Source organism: Lipotes vexillifer, unplaced genomic scaffold (assembly GCF_000442215.2).
Source record: "Lipotes vexillifer unplaced genomic scaffold, Lipotes_vexillifer_v1.1 scaffold365, whole genome shotgun sequence".
In the NCBI taxonomy this organism is placed as follows: domain Eukaryota; kingdom Metazoa; phylum Chordata; class Mammalia; order Artiodactyla; family Lipotidae; genus Lipotes; species Lipotes vexillifer.
Genome location: NW_006781263.1, coordinates 1,143,521 through 1,153,193, shown reverse-complemented (window position 1 = coordinate 1,153,193; position 9,673 = coordinate 1,143,521). Strand labels below are relative to the sequence as shown.

Below are 9,673 nucleotides of genomic sequence, written 5' to 3'. Positions count from 1 at the left end.
GGAAGGTAGGGAAAAGTCTAAATGATCAACAACTGTAACTGCTTCTAATTTGCAAGGAATAACCTACATATCCGTTAATCACTCTTACCTCCTTGGAGGATAAGATCCGGCGTAACTCTTTCCGGAGATCAATAAAACGATCGTGAAAGAGGGCCATGCACCACGGCTCCGTGAAATAGCTGGTGAGGGAAAAAAAAGGTTCAGTTAGTTGGAAACTTTCTCATTACCACTAATAAAGTATTTACCTGCTTTTTTGCCTTTATAAATTACGGTTCTGGCCCTTTTGCAATCGTTTGCTCATGAAATGGCTCGCGGAACAGCATGGCCAATCAATTTTGTAAATGGATGTCCCTGATGTAAGGCCAGCTTCCATAATTACATTTAAAGTGGTTTAATTCAGAGCTGGGGCAAGACCCAGTGAAGAACCCTGATTTTATCAGAATTTAAAAGCCTGAAGACTTGTAAAGAACGGTGTCTCCATTATCTGCCCTCGTTTGAGAAAAACAGATTGCAGGATTAACTGAACTGCTGCATAAACAAATTAAATTTGGGGAGACAATAACACAAATGTTGTTCATCATTAAGGTTTCTGGATTAATAATGACCAGAAAAACAGGCCACCTCGGTGTTGCAACACGGGCTTCGTGCAACTGCACGGACGCCTAATTGAATCTTTCTTCAGAGAGCAGTTCTGTTGGTGGCCCTGTTTGCTAACTTTGCCCTGAAAACTGTTTGAACACATGCTTCCTTATGTGGAAGACAGTATGGCCATCCTTTATTTACAGGGGATTGCTGAATATTTGATGCATTCTTGGAAGAACCAGGCACATTTACCGGTATTTTAACTCTTATTTTGTCTTAATGCTCAGTGTCTCGGAACAGGAAACTTCGCTCCTTCATGGTTTGAGACACGTGGGTGATGTGAGCTCCTCTGGATATGAGTTTGTTGTTCCTGGGACTGTTAGTGGATGTCAAGTGTGTGTCCAGGGGAAGAAAAACCGGTGCCCACGTGCAGATGAGCACCTTCTGTTTTCCAAGACAAGTTAATTCTTGGGAAGGAGGTAACGAGCCCCAGGGACACCGAGGCATTAAAGGACCGGGGCAGTGACAAGCATGCGTACAATCAACCTGGCACTCAGCCACACCGCTCAGTACCTATCACCTGTTCGCCTGACCAGAATATGACCTAATTTCATCCTTAACTACCTACTTTGTTGTTCAGGTCATATTTTCATCCAACTATTAATTCCACGAATGTGGGCTCCACACCCATTCTGTGACCAGCACTGTTCTGGGTACTGGGGAAATAGCAGGGACCAACACAGACAAACATCCCTGCCACCGTGGAGCTTATATCCAAGCGATAAACAGGTCCATGTTCAGTATGCGAATAAGAACTGCTTAGGAGGAAACATAAATCAAGCGAGGACGGGAAACACAGAGCAAGGCTCTCCCCTAAGACAGTGACTTAGTGAGTAAAGCCCGAGGGACAGCGACGGGAGAGAGTGAGCCACGTGGGGCTCTGGCGAAAGAGCCTTCCAGGAACAGCAGGTGCAAAGGCCCGGAGGCAGGAATGTGCCTGGCCCTCAAGGAGGCGGAGTAGAGATAAGCAGGGCAGGGGTGGGGGGTGGGGTGTGGTGGTAGGGGTTGAGCTTAGGAAGGTGATGGGCAGGAAGGATGATCCTGGAGGCAGAAGTGCACTCACACGTGCTGTGTAATATCTCCACGGCTGTCTAGCTCAGCACCTGTGTGCAACAGGCGTCCTATAGATGTTCACTGAACCAAGGAAGGAATAATGAACGTGTGAACGGCACACAGCATGGTATACACTCCATACTGCCTGGCCCTGACTGGTCTTTCATTAATATAGAATAAAGTTCTGCTAAATAAATAGGTGATAAAACACTGCAAAGTGCCCCAAGATGGGCAGTAGTACCAAAGAGCGAGCCTCACGGGAACAGGGGGAGGGCCGTGGGTGAGCCCAGGCTTGAAGGGTGGTCTGCCTGAGCCCTGAGGCCTGGAGGGAGGGCAGAGGGGGTTCGGGGGGGCACTCGTGGAAACCTGTCAGAGGTCTGAGTGACTCAAGGCTGCTGAATCCTGAATGAATGGAGTTGATGGGGGTTCTGGGCCCCCACAGACCCAGGCTGACATCCAACACCCATCTAATTCCTGGAGCAAAGGCACTGATGCGGAGCCGGCCACCTTGGAAGGCATCAACTCAGCGGGGTGATGTTTTGACACATCTCCTCAGACGGTAGCTTCTTGGACCAAAGCATCAGTAATGCCTAAGCCCAGACACTCAAGCGCAGCTGTGCCAGGATGGTCCCTGCCTCTTAGGTCTCAGCAGCTTCTCGAAAAGCTTCAGGGAATTGTGGACTTGCAAATCTTGAAACCACTATAATGCCTGAGTTAGAGACCAGTGGGCGCTTTTATGTTTGTCGCCATCTTTCCTACGTTGCTCAGATGCCCAATCCTCCCGTGTGTGTTTCCACGGCAGCATCCCTGTGGAGGGTCTGAGGCTCTCACCTCCTCCGGCCCCTCCAGACACCTTCCACCCTGGCCCTCCTGCCTGATGGGCAGCCCAGAGGGCCCGTGTCCACGTCTGCACCTCCCCGGTGCCATCCATGCCCACGTCCAGTGCAAACCTCTTCTGTGGAGCTAACTCGTGGCCTGAAGGCTTCCACCCACTTCAGTGCGTGGGACACTTCTGACCGTGCGGGAAAGCTGACGCAGGGAGTGTCTTGACCTCTAACGCATGGTGGGCAACGGGTCCCCACGGCGTCCAGCACAGGCTGGTTCTCAGGAGACTGGAGGAGCCGGTGAGGATACCTGGGCCTGATTCTCCCCCGCTCCGTGGGGAGCTTCTGCGCTGGTGCGGTGACCCCGTTTACGGTGGGCAAGAGGGGGTTTAGAGTGGCATGGACCCCTGTGGGCCTCCTTGAAATCATCCTGGAAACGTGGCAGCCTTCATTCTTAAAATTGGAAGAGCTTTGAATTTAACAGAACTCATTTTGCAATGGATGAGAACATTTAGTCAAGTGAAGATCATCTCCTTTTGATGTAATGTTAGAAAGAAGTTTTACTTTAGGAAAAGCTTTAGGTCTAGTTTTTCCCCCAAATTGAACGGCTCCTGTGCTTTAGTTTCTTGCCTTCTCCATAGAAAGGAGAGGGGCTTCTGGAATCCTTGCCAAGGCTGGTGGGGTGGGGGGCAGGTCTGCATTAACAGCCCCGGGTGCTATGGATAGCTGGCATTAGTGCTGAGCTTTGGGGAAATGTATATTTCCGTGAACACTGTGAATTTAAAAAATAGAAAACAATAACTTCTTTCCCAGTTTACATTCAAAATGGAAGGCCTCCATCGTTGCTGGCCGCGCAATCTTCAGCAGACACTGTCTGGTAAGAGCACGGCCACGTGTGGTTTCTAAGTGTCTGTGTAGACTTGGGTGTTCGCATCATGAAATTCATTTCTAAACAGCCATGAGAAAAAGCTTACACAAACGCTCCCAGACCCAAACAGAAGACGTGACTGTCTCTGTTCATTTTGCCACGGCTGGCCTGGTTTATTTGGGGGGACTTAGATTCTCCGTGACTTTTGCAAATGATACACTTCTCTCAGAAGGCCCAAGAAATGTCAGCTTGTGGAACTGAATTAACCATTCTGGTCGATGTGGTGCAATCATTAAGGAATTGATCAGACTTCTCCAGAGCTCATCCCCATCTGGTCATTCGGCCTAGTTGATCGACACCATCACACAAACGGGGTAGGGATCTGGTAACCAGCTCCGCCACTGGCCACGCCGGATGCTGAGGAAAGCAAATGGACAAGACACGCCGGTGAGGCTTCACTCGCCAGCCACGGGACAAGCAGGACGCGTCTAAGGGGAAAGATAGGAGGATAAATGCTGTTCTTTCAGGTCCTGGATCTCAAGCCCAAGGCCAGGGCCCTTCAGCAGCAGGTAGGGAAGGAGAGAGAGTTTCAGAATAGCAACTGGAAGTGCTAAACTACACAACAGTTGGAAAAGGCAGAGAGTGGCAGAGAAGAAACACACCTTGCCCTCCAAGATCTTTATTTTTTTTTAATGAAAAGCATTCTCATTTTATCTTAGTGTGATAATAGTCAGATTTTGCTTTTGGACCTGATCAGAGGGTCCCCCAGCTGCCCCTCACACCTGCACAGAGGTTTATTCAAGCTGGAAACTCGCCCAAGAGTTGCCTTTTCTCCTGGGGGTTGGGGGCCACTGCAGCTGGGGGCCCACAGGCCTTCCCGGGAGCATGATGTTCTCGAGGTCCAGGCCCTTTCTTGTACTGACAGCACCACAGACTCATGGTGGAGGACAGACATTCTCCTCCTGCCAGGCCTGGGAGTAGGTGACACCCAGCAGGAAGCCTCAGCCTTTGGGCTGCAGCGTGGCTGGGGGGCCTCGGCCCTCCTGTGGACACTCCACATGCAGAAGAAAGGAAGTGACAGACGACAGGGTCCATCATCCAGGTTGCAGACACCCTGGGGGCCAGGTGTGACCTAGAGACGTCTTTGCTTTGGCCTGAACAGCATTTGGAAATTGGATTTTCAGCCTTTCTCTAAAAGGTCAGATTTGGCCACGCTGGGTCCTCGTTGTTCTACGGCAGCAACCAGCTCAGTGGACAGATGCCCCTGCAGTCCCTTGTGGTCCATCCACCAGCCCTGCCAGCATCCCTCACCTATGGGGCCACGGTGGGCATGTGGTGTGCCCACCAGTCCTGGTTAAGCGGTTTGGGTGACATGGAGGTGTCACCAGCAAAGCCCACTGGGGTACCCAGGAAGGAAAAATGAGATGGAATCTGGGTGATAAGGTCTAACTCTTCTTTTGTGCTCAGTCTAGTTCCACTTGCCTGGAGGGGGACTGTGTGCAGATGCCTCGCACCTAACGTGTCGGATTAGAGTTCCCAGCTGTAGAACCGACACCCTAGCTGAGCTGGGCGTGTTCAGAGAGGCTGTGCCCAGCTCTGGGCCCGGGGCCGGAGCAGCACAGCTACCCTGTCACCCCCCAGAACCCCGTCCCTCCTGCCGATGGGATCCCTATAAAGCAGTCCCATCCCCATCCCTGTCCCGTCCAAGGCCTGTCCCAGAGAGCCTGTGCTCTAGGGCATGAGCTTGCACCTCTCCCTTCTGTGATCAGAGAAGAAAGCTTTCCTCTGCTCTGAGCCCATCTCCATCTTGTTCAATTGGCGCAAGTAACACGGGGCCAGAGGACCCTTGTTGGGACTTGACTCGAAGGGTTGGTAACAGAAGCAGGTGTGTAAACATGTTCTCTGAAGCCACCTGCCCCCGTCCCCTTCCCCAGGCCAGTATGTGTGCCCCAAACACATATGCTGTCCTGTCTTCCTTTCTTCTTCCATCCTCTGTCCATTCGTTCATCCTTCCTAACAGGTCCCGTGAGGCCTTTCAAAGCCCTCTGTCTTTCCCTCCGACACCCATTTGGTCTGGCCCTCTGTCCTCTGCTGCCTCTGCCCACCCCTCAGCGAATGCTTGCTCCTTCTCCGCCGTGCTCTCCCCTCCTCTCTGTCTGAGGCGTCGGCCAGAGCTGACTTCAGTGGCTGCAAAGTGGCAACGAGGGGGGACAACCTAGGGGGCGATTTTTTGCTGTTACCCCATCACAGCCATTGGTGGCAGATGCTTTGCTGGGCACTGTGGTCTCCACCCCCAAAGTGCACACACAAGGGTGGATGTGGTAGAGTGGAGGGCCGGGGTCGGGGCGGAGGGCCAGGTTGGGTGGCTGCCCTCACATCTGCGTCCTTTCTGTCGCTGCATTTCTATGTCCACCCGTCTCGGGCGAGTGTTTGCCAAAAAATTCAAAATAACCCTGGCTTTAAAAAGGCATAGTGGTACTTTGTTCATATAAAGAAAGTCTAGGTGGTGTGTCCAGGATTGGCATGGTGGTTCCATAGACATCAGATCACAGCACTAACCATAGGGCCCTTGGCCTCACAGAGCAAAATGGCTGCTGAGCTCCAGTCATCATAGATATGTTCTTGGATGGAAAAAGGGAAAATGAGGGTCCTTATTCTTTATTTTAGGAACAATTCCTAGAAACCTCACTCAGTACTTCTATTTATATCTTACTGGCTAAGTTTGGTCAAATGGCTTCCTTGGCTGCAGGGGAGGCTGGGGATCATTGTCATTTATTTTAGGTACAAAATAACATCCTATAACTCAGGATTCTGAAGAGCAAAGAGAGAACAGACATTGTCTGCCATGATACCCAATAGACTCCACAACTACTTAACAATCTTTTCTTACAGTTAAATCTACATAAATTGGGAGAGTGTGTTTAGTTGAAGTTCCCAGAATGAGAACATATCTTTAACTAGATTTAAACCTGTCCCCAAAGTAAACCTTGTGGAAACACACACACACACACACACACACACACACACACACACACACACTACTTTCTATATGTGACAGTCACCTCCAAGTCCATGGGAAAGCCCTGGTGTCGTCCACATCCCCATCTGGCCTGAGTTGGCTTAAATGCAGAGGAGAGGAGAGAACAATTCGTGTTCCCACTGTGAGGTTGCATTCTGGTCATTTTATTCTGCCCACAAAAGAAAGTGGATTCATGCATTTCAAAACAGTTTTCAAAAATAAGAATAGGAACAAATAAGCATTTCCAGTTAGCCCTAGGTTTGCTTGGAAATTAAATTACACGTTTCTGGGGTGGTGGATTTACTCAAGGATGCCACATATTACACAAGCAGACACAGCCCCGTGACACACTGTGACAAAAAAACCCCAAAGACCAAAATGGAAGTTTGATGTGACTATTTCCTGTCCAGCTCAAGTTTGCCAGAATCGCTGTCTAGTTCATTTATTGCTTCGAGGCAGATCTAGAAAGGTAAGATGAATGATTTTCAAAGCAAAACCAACTAGTTATTTGAGATCAGTTGTAATTGTCACCTGCACAAGATCTAGATAACAGAAAACCAAGTCTCCTCTGAATATAATTCGGCTACAGTGTTGTTGTCGCAATCTACAACAGGCATCACCAGATAAAGGATGTTTACTGCTCTAAGGAAAAATGCCTCTCGATGCCCTGGCGCTAAAAGCAAAATTCTGATCTTTGGCAGAAGTCACCATCTTCTGACTGGCTTGTAAGCAACCTCTCTCTTATTGCTGGTCAGCTCGTGGCTCTGCAGAGCTGGTGTTTGGCCGGTTACCCTGGTGTGCCAGGAACCAGAAGCTGACACTGCCTACGGCTGGGCACCCTGGGAGCCCCCGCCTGGCTGCAGAGGTGCCAGGAGAGACAGTCCTGAGCGGCTTGGAGTGTGAAGGCTGCTGTCTGCTGGATGCACTGGAACCAGTGTGATTTATTTGCCTGTGAGTGGATGCACCCTCAGCCCCGAGCCGAGGTGCCAGGAGGCCGTGCTATCTCTCAAGCACGAGTCTGTAAGAACACAGAATCCCAGGGCACATTTGTCCTGAGTCTGTGTCAGTGCCCAGATCGTGGTGAGGTTGGAGTCCTTCCTGACTGCCTCCAGAGTCTTGGTTTCCAGAAATGCTATTCCTACACGATTCTCTGAAAGATCTGTCTGCTGACCATTTGTTTTTCTGAATCCTGGACACTTGGCCCAGGAAAAGCTGTGCTTCATCTTAGGAAATGGAATACGTTTCTCTCAGGCACCCTGCAAATCTAGCCACCGATACACATTTCCCTCCTTGCTTTGTCCTGGAAGGAACCCAAAGCTAAGTGTTCGAGTTCACTGCAGGAGCACCTGTGCTGTGGAGGGCGCAGCCCCTCCACCTGGGCTCAGCTTCGCATTGCTGGCCTGCCCGTGGCTGCCCTTTTACTGGTGGCCTTTCTTTTTATCCCAGCTCTGCCACTTGTTAGCTTATGTAATCTTGAGCTGGGTTGCTTTAACCTCCCAGCCTCAGTCTTCATAGCTGTAAAATGGGGATAATGACAGTCCTTACCGCAAAGAATGACTATCAGAATTCTCGGAGACACTGCAGGAAAGGGGTCTGGCTGTGTGCCTGGCGCAGGGCGGAGGGCCTGTGTACTGTGTTCTTTTTCTTCTTCTTCTTATTATTACTGCTGTTGTTGTTCCTAATTATCCTATTGCATATATTTTGTGTAAGCTGCCTCAGACCCTTTCTGGTGTGAGTTAGAGACCAAATAAATTATTAAAATAAACACTTTTTGTTTGCCGTGTAATTGAAAGTCTTTCTTTGGCATAATTCTGCAGTTCTTCTTGGGGACTGCTTTTGCTCCACTCCAGGGTGTCTGCATAAACTCATGTAGCTGCAGTTTTAGAGTAGCAGTTCGTTTTAGCTGAGATCAAGGTAAGAGGGACTTCACAGCAAGCCTTCGTGAAGTTCTGTCGTGCACTCGAGAGTTACGTGGGAATAAATAAACTGTGGCCTCGATTGCTTATTTTGGTCTGAGCTGATGGAAGTTAAATAAAAGGTGTTTTTCGTGGAGTTCCCTCTCTTTGCCTGTTTATTATGAAGAGTGAGCCAATCAGTCACAATGGTTACCCCAGCCCTTGGTAGGATGTATGCAGAAGCAGAGAGGAAACTAGTGGGGTGAGGACACAGGCCACCCCGCCCCAACGCCCAGCTGGACAAGGTTACCTTCTGAACTGCTTTTTTGCCTGACTTGCCAGGGCAAAACAGTCTTCTCATAGAAATAGCATGATTTTTATATAGCTAAGAATTTTGTTTCTATTTAAGTTGACCTTTCCATTCTCATTGAAGTTGTGACATCACCTGCCCAGACCTTTGGCTGCAGTGGGGAGCTGGCCGGCCGCCCTCTAGGCCCAGAGCCCGGGGACCAGTTGACATCCAGCTCCACGTACCTGCCCTTTCAGCCCATCTGCGGTATTTCCTTGCATGTCGCTGGTTTCTTAGGGGCTGCATTAATTGAATTTTGACGAGAAATCTAGTGCCCTGGAAGTTGTCCAGCTATTTACATTGATTTGTTTGATACATTCAGGACTCGAAGGAGGAGGCAAGGTTAGCATTTAATTCCGTGGAGAAAGGCAAGCTCTTAGAGCTCAGCTTCCCTTCCTGTGCCCCCTCCTCCTATTCTGTGCCTCTCTTCATAGAAAGCACAACCATTTTCCTTTAATTAGGCTGCAGAGAGCACAGGCTAGCATTAGGCCACTCAGCCACTCAGCCATGCTCACAGCCATGGCCATTTCCTATCTATTTTCTGTAGGAAAAGGAAAAAAAAAAAAAGTGTATATATGCACACATAACCCCCCAGAAATCTTGGGGGGGATGGAACAAAGGAATCAGTGGAATTACCTTTTGTGAGACCGAGGCCACAGGAGCCAGCAAACCCCAGAAAGCAAGATATTTTGCTACCTCACCAGTCCTCTGGTTAGACGAATTAATTGCTCTTTAAATTCTAAAGGACTGCTTAGTAGAAATATCATTCGCTAGTACAGAATATATATAGCATGTTTGACATATGTTCACAATGATTGTGATTAGTACATATTTAAAATAATTACCTTTCATAACAACAGTTTTTCTAATTAATATGTTTTTTTTAACTGATAAAGCTTTTATAGAGACGATGACAAACTACAAACTGTTCCTTCACTTTCTTTGTCACTTTTATGCTTTCAGGTTTGTAGTTTCCAAAAATCATGTACTAAAATTCAACTAACATATTCCCAGTTCTTGTTT

The 9,673-nt window shown here is 49.0% G+C and overlaps 1 protein-coding gene across 1 annotated transcript in view; it reads right to left on the bottom strand.

The window, feature by feature from the left end:
• The window catches only part of CFAP61 (cilia and flagella associated protein 61), a 270,087-nt gene that overhangs the window by 7,907 nt on the left and 252,507 nt on the right, over positions 1–9,673 (bottom strand). Inside the window, exon 25 of the mRNA XM_007454529.1 lies at positions 89–179. Within this exon, the coding sequence (XP_007454591.1) occupies positions 89–179 (91 nt within the window). The remainder of the gene's footprint in view (positions 1–88; positions 180–9,673) is intronic.